This window comes from Ochotona curzoniae, unplaced genomic scaffold (assembly GCF_017591425.1).
Source record: "Ochotona curzoniae isolate NIBS_2020 unplaced genomic scaffold, NIBS_Ocur_1.0 contig_3520, whole genome shotgun sequence".
Classification (NCBI taxonomy): Eukaryota; Metazoa; Chordata; class Mammalia; order Lagomorpha; family Ochotonidae; genus Ochotona; species Ochotona curzoniae.
In genome coordinates, this window is record NW_024465894.1 from 22,941,010 (window position 1) to 22,956,315 (window position 15,306).

Consider the following 15,306-nt stretch of genomic DNA (forward strand, 5'->3'; position numbering starts at 1 on the left):
ACTATGGCACCATTAGCTGCACTCAAAGTTTGCTGGGAAGGCACAGGATGATACTTCCAACACAGCCCAGCACCTGCTATGTATAGGTTCGCTGTTCTGCTTACTAGGTCCTTAGACAGCACTTTGGAAAGTGATCTCCTTGAGATATTTGTCAGATCATTGTAAAAAGTCACTCAGTAGCCAGTCTACATCTGCACATTATCCAAGGAAAACTATTTATAGTGATTTGTTTTAGAACTATTTTCCATCTTCCACAACAGGACATTATATAATAGGTTCAAAATCTTTACTAGGAACCGAGAGCCTTTGCACTGGTGAAGTCTAATGTTGGAGAAGAAATTAGCCTGTGTTACAAATATTTCAGTGTTTTGTTTCACATTTTCCAACAACTACCTCCCTGTGCTTTGCTATCACTATGGTGCATCTGTTCATGACCCCATAACGTTCAGTAACTCCTATAGGACATGACTGCTAATTACAGTTTGATCTAGATGAAAGGTGCCTGCAGTACAAGCCTGAGGCCGTAAATATATGACTTTCTCTTCACAATCATTGTTGTTGTTTTCACTACTGTGATAGTCAGGAAAAGTGCAAGACACAATAGAGCTAACTTTTTAGAATGTGGGCTTTATGAAATATTTATCACAGGTTATTTATAAAGAGCTGTTTCAATTTGTACATGGCCATTAGCTTTGAAGTACTGATTGGTTTTCTCCTGATGTTTCCCTCCTGTTAAATTCTTTTCCTAATTGACGTGTATGCTTTTTTTCTCTCTCTACCTCCCTGGCAGTCTTTTACCTATAAAAGGACCCATCTGTCTAAGGTAGAAATTCTCCATTTTTTAATGTATTCACCAGCGACTAAGTTGCATGAAGTAGATAGACATGGTTATCACTTAGAATCCTCATTTAAATCTGTTTTATCAATACAGTGAAGTTTTGTTTTTTCTTTGTGTTATCTTTGTTCTTTTAAGTCTGAATTAAAGTACTCAAATTTGTAGTGAATATCTAGTCATAATGTCCTAGAACAAATAATATAATATTACTTTAAACTTGCTAATCCATGATATTAACAACAGAACATAAAAGACCAATGCTCTACTTGTAACATGTGATTGTCTGTATACAGAGTGAGAAAAACAAAAGCTGTTTCCCAAGAAATGACTCATTTTCATCTGGTTTTATTAGACTTGAATTTGAAAGGCAACAGCGTGAAGAACTTGAGAAATTAGAAAGTAAAAGGTAAGGCATTGAACTTGAGTTCCAATATTGCTCTGGTCTCTGGGCTCCTTTTATCCACATCTGCTTAAATTCCTCCATCTTCTTGATCCCCATTGTAATTTACACATCTAATTCCTATGGCTATTATTTTGTATTACATTTTACTTCACGTTTCTAGTTTAAAAAAAAAAAATGTCTTTGAGAAAGGTGGCAGACAGAGTGAGAAAGGCAGTTTTACTACATTGATGAAATCTAGTATATCAAATATTTGCTTAAAATTAGCTTGGAACTATATCATCTCTTTATAATATCCCCTTAGTTAAAAAAAAAAAAGTAAAAAAAAAAACAACAACAAAACAAATGCAGGAGTGAAAGAAGGAAAGGACAATAAACCAGGAGAGAGGCAGGAGTTTGACCCAGGAGTTAAGATCCCCTCCACCCCCACAGTCAGGCCTGTGTTCTGCTTCCGGCCCCACCTGCCTGCTAAGCAGGCACTGAGCAGCTGCAGGGATGGCTCAGGCGACTGCATTCCTCCCAGGTACTGGGCGACCTGGCAGGGTTCCTGGCCCCTAGCTTCAGCTCCCCAGTTGGAGCCATTGTGAACATTTGAGGGGTGAACCAGTGCATAACATGAAACTTCTAGAATCATGCATTTGAGAATTCTAATGGAGAGTCTGGTTATCATTTACTCCATTAATAAACTAATATTTTGGACCATCTGGTGATCACCATTTGACCTAAACCAGTGATTAAATGCTAAACAGCATGTAGTTATTTGAGCCATAACAATGAATTGTCAATTATCTTGACTTTGATATTTGACCCCAGTGAGTTAAGGACAGTAGATGTGTGTGTGTGTGTTTTAATTTAATGTCATCACATAGCGAACTTCTGTTGAGCTCTAGTCATTGGGCTGAATAAAATTATCACACTTAAATTTAAATTGGCCATGGTTCTTTCTCTTTGAGCTCAGGGGGCTTTTTCAATTCTGCCATGCGTAACACATTATGATTATGACTCTACAAAGAGATGATATCAGGCTGCTTCGGAAGACCAGGCTGGTGATGGGTGGGACAGTGAGAGGATAAAAAATATTAAACAGCACGCTGCTGAAAGCTTAAAAGGACAGGCCTCCCTCCTCTTTCACCCGAGTGATGGGTCTGGCTCTGTGTTGCATATATATATATATATATATATATATATATATATATATATACCTTTTCCAGAATGTTCTAGTCAAGGAAACATTAGCGCCCCCTCTAGACATAATAGTCAAACAGTGATTGGTCCACCTTTGGCCTTGCAGGAAACTCATAGAAGAAATGGAGGAAAAGCAGAAATCAGACAAGGCCGAGCTGGAGCGAATGCAACAGGAGGTGGAGACGCAGCGCAAGGAGACGGAGATCGTGCAGCGTCAGATCCGCAAGCAGGAGGAGAGTCTCAAGCGGCGCAGCTTCCACATCGAGAACAGGCTCAAGGATCTGCTCGCCGAGAAGGAGAAGTTCGAAGAGGAGAGACTCCGGGAGCAGCAAGAGGTGGAGCTGCAGAAGAAGAAGCAGGAAGAAGAGGGCCTTCTCCGCCTCAGGGCCGAGCTGCAGAGGCTGCAAGAACTCAACAGCAGCGAGAAGCTTCAGATCTTTCAAGAGCTGGACCAGCTCCAGAGGGCAAAAGATGAGCAGCGTGCCAAGCTGGAACTGGAAAAGAGGAGGCTGGAGGAGCAAGAGAGGGAGCAGACCTTGCTTGTGGCCCAGCTCGAGGAACAGCTCCGAGAGAAGCAGGAGATGACCCAGCTCCTGCGGCTTGGCGAGGTGCAGCGGGCAGAGGAGGAGAAGAAGGACCTGGACGAAATCCGGGAGGCCCTCCTGCGCGTGAGGGAGGCCGGGGCCAGAGGGGACAGCGACGGCGAGGAGGAGCTGAGGAAGGCCCAGCTGCGCTTCTTGGATTTCAAGAGAAGGCAACTGGTCAAGCTGGCGAATTTGGAGAAAGACCTAGCCCAGCGGCAAGACCTCCTGAGGAAAGAAGTTGAGGAGGACCAGGAAATCCTGGGGCATTTAAAATGTGTGCATGACGATGAAGAGTCAAGTGTGTTGGCAGAAAGTGACGAGAAGGTGGCAGAGGTCGCCCACGCAGCTCCAGATTTAGAGAAAATAAAGCCAGTGGAGAGCAGGCTGCAATATAAGGAACGCCAGCTGCAGTACCTCCTGCAGAACCATTTGCCAGCGCTGTTGGATGAAAAGCAGAGAGCGTTTGAAATCCTCGACAGAGGCGTGCTGAGCCTGGACACCATTCTTTATCAAGTCGAGAAAGAGATGGAGGAGAAAGAAGAACAGCTCGCTCGATACCAAGCCAGCACCAGCCAGCTGCAGAGGCTCCAAGCCACCTTTGAGTTCACGGCTAACGTGGCCCGGCAGGAGGAGAAAGTAAGGAGAAAGGAAAAGGAGATTCTGGCTTCCCAGGAGAAGCAACAGAAAGAGGCGCTGGAACAGGCTGTGGCCAAGCTGGAGAGGAGGCACTCAGCCCTGCGGAGGCGCTCCGCCCTGGGCTTGGAAATTGAAGAACAGAAGCAGAAGCTTGCCACCCTGCAGGGCAGCAAAGAGCAAGCCCGGCTCCACGCCGGCCTGCAGGCAACAGAGCAACAGGCCCTGGAGAAGGACCACGAGAGGTGAGGCTGGCCGAGGGAAAGCCTAGTGTTCCATGAATGCAAAGATCACTCACCTTGAGCATCCCTCGTCGATTTTTTTTTTTAAGTGATACTTCTAGCCTTTGTAGGCCCTAGTGCCTAGACAAATATTTTTACCAAACCGGAGAAGGACCCCTAGATATTCCTTTTCTTCTCCTTGTTGTGGAATCATTGGTTTAGGGTCAGGAAAAACAAACAAAAAGAAGCTGTGATTCCTCACCCCACCCAGGATGTGTGTGCTTTAGTATTTTTCTAAGTGGAAAAGGATGAGAAAGTTTCAGGGTGGATTCCTGCCTTCTGCTTCTTCCCTCCTCTTCCTCTCTTTTCCTTCCTCCTTCCCTCTGTCCCTCTTTCTCCCTCCCACTTTCTCCTCCCTTTGGTATTTCTCTTTGTCCCCTTCCTTCTCTGCCCCCCACTCTGCCGCCCTCTTTCCTTGCCTGTCCCTTTCTGCCTCCTCCCTCCTTCTTTCTAGCCATTTGTCTCCCTCACACCATCCAACAGGTGGTACAGTAAAATAACAATTCCACCCCAAGAATTCATGACTTGCACACAAAATGCACCAGTTCCCACAACCTTATGGGAGCCACAGTCAATACTTGCATCCCTATTGATTCACAATATTTGACAGGAGGCCTCAGGACTCTGTATTAACAAGGCAGCTCAGCAACTAACAAAGCTTTCCACATGCTTCTGATCACAGTGGGATCTTGAGCTTGGTCAGTGATTGACTGATACGGCTTTGATGTTATATAAATTAAAGCAGGAATCTTGGCATTCTTTTCATAGCAAGCAAATAATATCTATCCCTGTCTGTTTACTCCCCGTCACCATGCTCACTAGGTAGTAGGTTCTCACTATGGATCAATAATGGCATTTTGAGAACTTTCTAGTTACACTTCAGATGATGCCAAGAGTCCCAGAAAGGCCGACAGAACCCAGAGTGCTAAGGAAATGTGTCTGCGTGATCTTACCCTACGTAGCTGCCCTTCAGCAAGACCTTCCAGTGTTGGGTCTCATGTCTTCTCTTGTTTCAGGGAGTGGAGATCAGGGATTCATGGACCTTCTTTTTGTTCCAGAGCCTTTGGTCAGTTGAGTCCCCATGCAAATCCAGGTTGAAGGCCTTGACACCAACCAGTCTCGCACATACCGCCTCCTGAGGGACTGCACTGGAGTCCAGGACCTGCCTCTAAGACCTCAGCAGGACACTGGGCCACTGCAATGCCGAGGCAATGGCTGCCTCTCAGAGAGGTTCACTTTAGCATGAAAATGCCAGGACAGCCTCCTTCCAAGTGATCTGCTTATACTGTGGTTTGTATTTACAATTCCACTCTGATAATTTCCTTTAGGGGAAAAAAAATAGCAAAAAGCAAAGATATAACTAAATAAAATAAAAACAACCCAGAACTGTAGCACTCCTATTTCAGAGAAACAGGTTGGAGGCTTACAAAAATGATTGCAAATAGGTTAAGGAAATGAAATTGCTGGACAGTGTTCCAGCCCCAGGAAATTTAAAGTGGTGGGGGCCGTGCTTTCAGTCTATGTCCTGCAGCATGCAGTAAGAGTGCAGCCTGAGCCTTCAGCTTGGAGTCCCTGGCTTTTGTCAACCAGCCACTTACTGTTATTGCTGCATAACAGCACATGCAGGCTGGAGATTTCCAGGGGAATGATCTCCCAATGTCAGCATTCCTCCAGGAACAATGCAAATGAGGTTGTTTTGGTGAAATCAGCTTTGCAGGGACCTGCTTCAGAACAGTTAATTCTCAACTCTGATGTGACTGTGCTGTTCCCGCCTCTGTCTGCGTTTGTTTCTCTTGTGCTTTTTTTTTTCTCAAGGTCTCATGGCTAAGCTAGGACCCACCATGAAGTCTGACTTGGTGCCTTTTGAAATCACACAGACGTGATAACTAAATTCTTGTGGGACCAATCAGACAGTGGAACACCAAACTTGGCATTACCATTGGCTGCTTCATGCTTTGTGGAAAAGTTTTAGTCCATTTTGTTTTTCCTGTCTTATTTTTCATCACCTATTCATTCTAGCTGCTGCAGGGACATCTATCAGATAGCACTCCTGGCCCTACAGCAGGGTTAAATTAGTAATATTCCTTTCTCTTGAGAGTCCTTGATTAATGACAATAATTATGATGAAGCGTGGGGAATCCCTTTGTATAACTAACATCATGTGAACATTGTCAGATGGGGAGTGAAGCCTACCATGGTGGCTAGCTAGCCTTGAGGACCAGTGGCACATGGCAAGGGAGTGCTAGAAGCAGAATCAAGGCCTACTTGCCCACTCAGCTCTTTGCTACTATGCCCTGTTTATTGATACCATGTCTGATCAGTTTGCTACATGGGATCCCTCCATGCAGGTAGGTCCCTTCTTTACATGGGATACCTTTCTTGGGATACCCTGTGTGTCCCTTGTCACGCATAGAAATCTCACCCAGCCTGCAACACCCCCCACACATGGGCCCCTTTCTGTGAAGTCTTCTTTACTGTCCTAGCACTGAAAGTCCCCTCTGAGTAACCCTAGCAGGCTCCTGCTTAACTCAAGGCATTGCTAATTACCTGCTCACGTCCTACTCATTTTCTTGGGATTGCCAAGATCCCATTAATATAGTTGTCCTTGAATCACTGTTTTAGGCACATTCCCATCTCTGGAAAATACCATATGCTGTGCAAGTTGATGCTGAGGCCATGCAGTAGTCAGAGAAACCCAAGTGAAGCTGGCACTACCTCCTGTGGAATCCAGTCACAAGGGTGCATCCCTTGTGACCCTGTGGTCCCATCCCCGTGAGTTAAGAACTGGGCTTTTCTGCTCAGGATAGCATCATGTTGCCATTGTTGACATCAGAAAGCTCATGGCATCATGCTATGAAGCTAGAATTGAGACACATTCAGTGCCTGTTCCACATGTGATCCATGAAGAAATTAAGACATAGGCTTAAATAACTTGGCCAAGTTAATACAGGAAGTGGGATACAGCCTCTAGCTAGGTCTCTTCTTTTCTGGGGCCAAATTTACTGGCAAGCATGGTTCTCAGCCTCAGTGGCTATACATTTAAGCATGCCTCAGTCAGCAGCAAAATGACCTCACATATATGTGACTGCTTATTTTATGTGTCATTTGCCAATGGGGATAAACTTTTGGTTCCAGAATCCTAGCTTACTCTGATTTCTCATTGACCTCATCTTACTTTCATAAATTTGTCTATTGCTTCCCTTTTTCATTAACTTAGCCAAAACGGATTCCTATTTCTTTGTAAAGCTCTTTGCACACAAGGTTCTTGTTTTGTAGAACAAAGTCTCCCACAGTGAAAAACCTCAGGAAAGATTACTAATGCATGAATCCATGTGGTTTCTATATCTATAGATTAGAGCATGAAATCCAAAAGCTGAAGGAAAAGATCTGTGAGGTTGATGGTGCCCAAAGAGATCATGCTGGGATGCTGGAGAGGAAGGCTGCTGCTGCTGACTTGCCATCCAGTGCTGACAAACCACACCTGATGCCCCTGATGGATGCCAGGTACTCAGCGTTGAGCATGTCATGCTTTCATCTAATGTGATGTGAATGACTTACTGTACCCGTATTAGCCAGCCTGCAGAGGGAGGGGTCCGCTGAAGGCAGCAGGTGGTGCTTATGCCCCAGATGTGCTCTTTGTCAGCTGATGCCTGGTCAGTACTGGACAGAAGGGTCATTGGAAGAACACCAAGGACCTGAGAGCTCCTTGGCCAAATCCAATGATTCTTGCTCTGAACATTTCCTATGAGGAGCTGGAATTAAACAATCAGGGGAACCAGTTCCTCCAGGGCTGTGAGGTCAGGTTGAAAAGAACAAAGACAAGGAAAGAAGGCCTTTGTGCTGACAGTTCATCAGTGGAAGTCACCTAGAGTTCAAGTTTATTACTGAATCTGGTTTGTTCAGAATGACCATGAGTAGGGTAACATAATTAATATGATTTTCAAATAAGGTGGCTTTGCTGATTACACTGTGGCTTAGAGTTCTCAGGTAAATCACTGCAATCTTTTACCTGGGAAGAGAAAAAACAAGATTTTTCTTCCATTCCATCCATGTCATAAGGACATTCCAAATTGGGCAGATCTTGATGCCTAGGTATGAGGAGATAATGTACTTGAATTCCAGAATGCATGAGTCTCTATAATCCTTCAAAAGCTAGGTCCACATCACCTTTGGGACCAATTTAAGATGTAAGTGATGATCAGGAGAGACCATCAGTAAATAGCCTTGGCCTATGATCAACTGCTCTTGATTTTGTTTTCAATGCTGAAGAGTAAATATTGTACTTTATTTGGACTATTGTACCTAAAATAGTAATCTTTTGCCTACCATTTGAGAAAACTCGAGCATTGTCTTTACTCAGAGGTATAAAAATGTTTATTGCATTTAATATGCATGTGCTTAGCAGGATGAAGCCAGACTTACTGATTGAGTAGTATGCTAAGGTGTATGCGTGGGAAGCATCTCATTTAAAATCATCAGTGTCTGTTAACTTGAGGCGGAGGAGCTAGGACAGAGATTTTTCACGAAACTACAATGATCCAGTCTCTGTTTTCTTTGGTGGACTCACCCAAAGACAGAGCAGATATTGGGCTGAAAGTGCTCAGGACTGATTAAGGCTGGCTCTTTCACGCCACTCACTTTACCCACCTTCTGTGGAGCACTAGAGAGCTTAACTGACAAGAGCTTCAAAACTCAATGGCTTCTGACTTCCGCCCTGTGACTGCCTTGTCCATAGACACTTTGAAATGCTGATACCCTCAATGGTACTGTCTTTGGGTTAGTGAGACCAGTAGCAGTGCAAGAAGGAAAGGACATTGTCTGATTTGCATAATTAAAGATTCATAGAGAGTAACTTGAAAATGGAAGTAAAAGGTTATGTTGGTAAAAACAAAAGCATTAAATGCGTATGTACAGGGTGTCTTTGAAAGTAAAAAAAAAAAATGTATTTTGAAAAAAGTACTCATGAATTTTGAGATGTTTGCACCAAAATAAACTTACCTTCTAGTTGCATTTTTTCCAGATCTTTTGAAGTATCCTCACACAGCCACTCTTTATTATGATTTTATAAATGACCTTGCCATTAAAGAAAAGCAACTGCCATTGATGTCATCCTTTTGTGTAAAAAAACTAAGACTTAGGGAGCGAAATGTCCTGCCCAGGGGCAGCGCGAGAACTGCAGAAGCTCCGGAAGTCAGTGGTGATGTGCTTCTCTGTAGCGGGAGTTTCACTAGGGAAGCCCCAAAAAGGTTTGGATAATAAAGATCTCAGTTTGTTGTACTGGATGTACAGCATGAGGAAACTCCCCGCGATGAGGATTTTCTATCAAAATGCATAACCTGTGTGGTCTGCAATATTCACATTCATCCCGCCTGCACCGTTCTCAGGATCAATGCTTACATCGAAGAAGAAGTTCAAAGGCGTCTTCAGGATCTTCATCGTGGGCCAAGTGAGGACAGCGCCACCCCTGCGGATGCGAGGAAAGTAAGTGGAAGTAGCCAAGCCGTACAGCCGTAACCCTTCATGGATGGCCTTAAAGAAAAGCTCTCCGTGGTGGTGGCAGTGGTGAGATCCTTCATGACTGTTTCTCACTGACAGAATTTAGAGATGGAATGTTCTACAAAAATCTTCAATATTGTTTAAGTGTTATGATTTTGCTCGGGTGGAGCTTAACAGTGTAGCAACTATTTAAGAGTAACTTTCCGTTACATTTTATAATTCTTTGAAAAATCTTCAGTGAATATTGTGTCCCCTAAAGTGCTATATTTTCTTAGTTTGATTTATGGAAACTGTACATATGACATTCTTCTGTTTTCTCCCCAAATGCAGTCATTTTCCATAGGCACTTTCAAAAGTTATCCAGCATGGAAATGTAGTTCTTTTCAGCAGGTAGATACATATTTGTGATAAGTGTGAATGTTATCAAAGTAAGACAGTTCATCTCTATCCTGAAAACTAAGAAATATCCTAAGGAAATTTGCTTCTACTATCAGAACTGTAAGATGAAGTGGCTCAGTTCTCTTGCAGGCAAATGGGTCGATACAGTCATGCTTACCTTGGGAATATAAATTCTATAGAGAAGGACTGTCGTTTTTAAATAAGTATGTTTCTTTAGAATTTTATTCCCATAAATACTTCAAATCATCCCCTACCTCCCCCCAAGGAACAGCCTATAATTTAATATAGAGTGCTTTTTATTTTCTTTTCAGGATAATGAGAAACTTCACAATGGCACCATTCAACGTAAGCTAAAATATGAGGTAGGTAATGATATTTCAGATTGATAGGGTCGCCTTAAATTATGGCATGCATGTGTGATTAAATTTTCTTAATGTTTAGTTGCATAATTAGAATTTTGAAGTCCCAGTGAGATTAATGGCTAATAGGGAAGGCAAGCTATTATATGGACTTGAAATTAAACGGAATCCTGCAGGTTGAAATTGCTTTGACTCTATTTGAATGGCATGTAGCTGTGGTGGAGCTTTGCCCAGTTTTTCATCCCTAACAGTATCCTTTCCCTTGGTCTGCATTTAAAAGGCGGAATTATATAATCAGAATCAGATATGGAGTTTTGAAATTAAACTCGATGTTTAAAAACCCTGGTCATTTCACAGACTGTGAGTTGGCGGTAGTACAAAGGAAATGCTTGGGATTGATTAGCTTATTGCTCTAGTGCATTGTGAAACCAAGGTTTATTTGGGTATACAATTTGTAGCCTTTTACTTGTATTTTCCTCTACTGGAGAGGCATATAGTCTTTCCCATACTGTTACATATTTACTAAATAAAAAGTGGAAAAAAAAGGAAAGAAATTGCATTGGCCACATGTTACTGAACAGTGAGTGAAAGGGTGGATGTCTCACAAGTGGGCTCAGCTGACCACGTTGGCCACCCCTTCACGCCACTCCTCTGCCAGCAGTGACATCTTCCTCCCCTCGATGCCCATCTCCTTATCAAGTAACCAGATGCAAAGCAAGATGCTGCTTCTCATTTCCCTGGGTCTGCAGTGCCTGACATGTGACAGGCATGCAGAAAGCCTACCATGGAGATAGTCTGTAGACAACAGCGATGGTAATCTAACCACGAGCAGACATAATTAAGGATTCCCACAGAAAGAATCAAAAGGAGAATGCGACATAACCTGTTTCAGATTGTGATTTTTGGGGGGCAATATTTTATAATTTATTAAGTATGCCCTGATTTTTTTTTAACCTTTTTGATGTATGACTGCAGAATTTTTCTTTTGCAACTGAGTTTGACCTTTTTAAACACCAAATCCAAGGTCGTAAGGATCTACTTTAGAGAAAATGAAATCTAAGACCAAGAAACGGATACTGTGGATCAGTCCTATACTGCATATCAAAAATACTCAGCAATTCATAAGCTGTAGAATCTGGAAATAACTGTTAGACATATTTGAATCAGATCTGTTCTTGAATCATATGTCAATCAACCAGAATGGCTTAGGCTTTCAATTTGACTTCTGAATCAATGCACCCAATGAAACTAATGACTGCCAGCAGCATCCTATGCATAAAGAATGGCAGAAAGTGACGTCACATCCCCATTTCAACTTTTTTTTTGACATCTTGAACAGAACAAGCAGTCTTGGCTGGCACGGTCTCTTGCCCCACCTCTGTCCACAGATGCCATCGGTGCCCCCCACATCCTCAGAGATGCAAGGAAGGAGGTGGACTCGAGCAACTACTGCAGTCATCCTGTGATGCAGAGCACCTCAGATTCTGAAACTTCCTCCTCAGCATCACAAGAGAGAGGTTGGCAGCCCAGAGATCAGGCCCTGGTCCCTGAGATGCTACAGGACAGGGTGTGCCAATATCTCCCTCCTGGGCATGCTGGCCTTTTTGAACCCAAGCATTTGCATCCATCTCCACTCTCTGTTCTCCACAAAGGCAACACCAGTGATGCTGAAGCTGTTCAGGGAAAGGCAGAAAATGTCAACAAGCTGGTGTCTCATCAAGAAGGACCCAGCCTGGGTGTTGAGTCCAGCTGGACTTGGCTGCACCAGGCATCCCAGGAAGTGTCTCTAAATGGTGGGAACTTACAGGCCAGGCACAGCAAACTGCTCTGCTTTATTCTCTCAGAGAACATCTCTCAGGAGGAGGTGGCAACTGCCAGTCCTCCTGGGAGCACTCCAGTCCCTAGGTGTCGTGAGCAACAGGATGAGAAAGAGTTGGCTGCTGAAAACATTAGCTCTTCTGAGTCATTGACAAATATTGGGACAGAAGGGAAGTATGGACTGGGGTATTTTTACCACAAGTTCTCAGACCTTTATAAAGATACCAGCCATCAGCTGCTACAGGCTGGCACAAAGGTGATGCACCAAGCCAGACATGTGAGCAACTTATGGGACTCAAGCGGGCTCACTTCCCATGTGAGGACTTTAATCAGAAACCTGCCAATTATGAAGCACTTACCCATGGACGTGCCCTCGAAGTTATATGCGGTGGCAGCATTAGGAGCTGATCCTTGCCCCAAAGCTCAGGTTGGCAATAATCATGGTGAAGAGGCAGGGAGCCCGAGGCAGGCAGAGAGCAGTGTGCCCCACTTAGCCTTTGTAGCTTCAGGATTACCTGGTGAATCACCCAGCTCGGTTTTCTGCCTTGGACATGACAGTGCTAGGAAGTGTTGTGCGTATAAGCAGACCCTTGTGCAATTCCCAGACCCAATGTTGCACCTTCAAGAGCGCCCTGTAGCAGACTTGGTTGAACACATGTCTCATTGCCTCCCGGAACCTCTGGGAGGTGTGAATGAAGTCAGAGGCATTTACTGGCTTGCTGTTGCCAACTGCACGGAACCCGATCCCCAGCCAGCATGCCTGCTCCTGCTTTCGTCAGCCTTGATTGCTTTGGTTCTGGTGAATAATCACCCGGGCACCATGACCATTTTTCACACTCTTCCTTTCTCTGGATTACGGGAGATTCAAGTTGGCTTTGGTGGACAGAGTGTCCGGTTCCTAGGCCCTACGACAGATCTCTTGCTCACAGTGTTGAGTTACAGCAAACACCTCTCTCAGCAGCTGTGCCGTGACCTCCTGTGCATCCTGACTCCAGAGTCTGAAGCAGTGGCTTGTGCCAGTCATCCTTTGCTCCAGCAAGATCTGGTTCAGCTCTCCCTCGATTGGAAAGCAGAAACCCCTGATTTAGTTTTGGCAAATGGCATTCAATTTTCTTCCAAGTTCCAGACTACCATGGTGGATATGATTTACTTTCTTCATGGAAACATGGACCGCAGCATCCCCTCCCTGGCAGAGGTGCAGTTACTGCTGTACACCACGGTCAGGGTGGAGGGGCAGCATGGCCATGGCTGCAGCTCACTGCTGCTCCTCAACTCCCACATCGCACTCATGAACGAAGATCGCGTTTTCTACCCACCCTCCCGGTCCCTCAAGGTGTCTCCTCCACGCTCACAGTTTGATGTGATCAAATGCCGTGCTTTAAGTGAGTTCAGGTGTGTTGTTGTTCCAGAGAAGAAGAATGTCTTGACAGTAGAACTGATCTTCTCACAAAGACTTGGGCTTACCTCGGGTACCCGGGAGAGTCAAGAGGCTCCGCGCATCCCTTTGCATCCTTGGGGTCATCAGAATGAGGCGCCTGATATCTGGACACTAACGTTCAATTCTGAAGATGAGGCTCTTTGGCTCATCTCACACCTGACCAGATCTTAGGGAGAAGACCAGGAGTCAGAGATGCACTACATATATTTTTTTAAATCTTTAATGAAAATGAATGTTATGAAAAGTGTGATTAATTCAACTGAAACTGGAAACTTGCAGACTTCTAAAATTGGAAATGCAAATGTTTAAAATGTCTACAATACAAAAAAAAAGTATCAGAGAGCTGATAAGATATATTTATTACCTCCTTGCTTCATTTTCTTGAAACTTAGGCTTGTAAATTTGAGTCAGACTCCCGATTGGAGAGGTGATTAAAGCATTTCTGATCACATGGCTTCTTGTCAATTTAGAGTTTGGTGGCTTGACATCTGTCTCTGCCTGCCAGATACCTGCCTATTAATAATTGCTGCCCACATGAGTACGTAGCCTGGCAGTGATCTTCGCTGACATCCTCTGTCTTAGCTGGGATAAGGACATTCATGCGGCTGAGCGTGTTTACGTGAGTTTGAGCTTTCTAGAATGACCCAGGGCTTTCACTTGTCCTCCCCCATGAGGTGGAGACAGCCATCGAATGTTCTACAGTGTGTTCTTCTAATTACTGTTCCTTCCTCATCTTCTGTTTCTTCACTCTTCCCTTCCAACCTACATGACTTAGTGCCTTACTCATTGATGTGACTATTGCTGTACCCCTTGCCTCACTGCCACATTCAAATTCTTCCTCCGAGCTTTGAGACTTCTGTCTTACTTAAGGTAACCCTTCATCTCAGAGCCTCGCTTTTTCTAGTAGCTTCTTAATGCTGTCTTGCCAATAATAGGGTTGCTTCTGAAGGCATTGGTCATTTATTCCTGGTGTCCCTTCATTCTGCCTCTCACCTGACCCATCACATGAGGGTATGTTCACACATCACTCCCCTGGCCTGAGACTTCTCTCTCTATCCAGTAGTCAGTTGCCTGCTTCTTTGTAAGGACCTCTGTGCTGTTCTCTTTGCACTTGTCTGTCTCTTTCTTGGTTGACACTTTCCTCCTGTGTACTGCGTTCAGCTACATAATCAGGCTACCTCTTGTTTTCTGGCAGACCCTAGTCCTACTTCTGTTCCCTTGTTTCTCGGGTGCATATTCTAGTAAATTCCAGCATCTCAGAAGCAATCTTCTGTTCTGTTCTCAGCTATGGCTGTGCTTCCTCCATGGTAGCTACTCACACAATATTGTGTGCAGTTGAGTGAATCGATGGTTCCAGTAAACCAGTCAGGACAGCTGTGGCATGGAGGTGCCATTTTTTCCTCCTAGTCAAATTTTGGGATCATGTGCAACAAAATTGTTGCAGCTTCTTCCTCATTTCTGTTCTGAATTGATGTCAAGGGATGGTGCCAAAACATAACCCAACCAGAAACTTATCAGATTCCTTTGCCAAAAAGTACATTTCTTCCTTCTTTCCCCTATCAGAGCTGATGATAGGCTGCTTAACCATTCCAATGTTCCCTCCTTGTATTCTACCTTTCTGTGACATGAGTAGTAAAAAGAAGATTGGAGAATGTATCACAGTCTGCAAAGTGTTGGCTATATCCTTGCTTGCCCTGATCAGTGCTGGGTGTGTGTGTGTGTGTGTGATTCAATTCTCAAATTTTTATTTACAGAATGTTTTTGTCATCTCCAGTGTGACCTCACCCATGCCCCACACCTACATTCCTTGTTACCTTATACCTGAAGGCTTTTAACTATGTGTTAAGGACATCATTAAGATTAGCTTGCCAAAAAAAA

General features: G+C 44.1%; 1 protein-coding gene across 2 annotated transcripts in view; it reads left to right on the forward strand.

Annotated features, from left to right (window-relative positions):
* KIF16B (kinesin family member 16B) overlaps positions 1 to 15,306 on the forward strand; it is a 254,449-nt gene that overhangs the window by 160,340 nt on the left and 78,803 nt on the right. The window contains exons 18-23 of one of the 2 annotated variants that reach the window (XM_040981816.1): positions 791 to 823; positions 1,188 to 1,241; positions 2,527 to 3,882; positions 7,270 to 7,422; positions 9,303 to 9,399; positions 10,125 to 10,175. In XM_040981816.1, coding sequence (XP_040837750.1) covers positions 791 to 823; positions 1,188 to 1,241; positions 2,527 to 3,882; positions 7,270 to 7,422; positions 9,303 to 9,399; positions 10,125 to 10,175 — 1,744 coding nt within the window. The remainder of the gene's footprint in view (positions 1 to 790; positions 824 to 1,187; positions 1,242 to 2,526; positions 3,883 to 7,269; positions 7,423 to 9,302; positions 9,400 to 10,124; positions 10,176 to 15,306) is intronic. The other variant, XM_040981817.1, reaches the window with a different exon arrangement.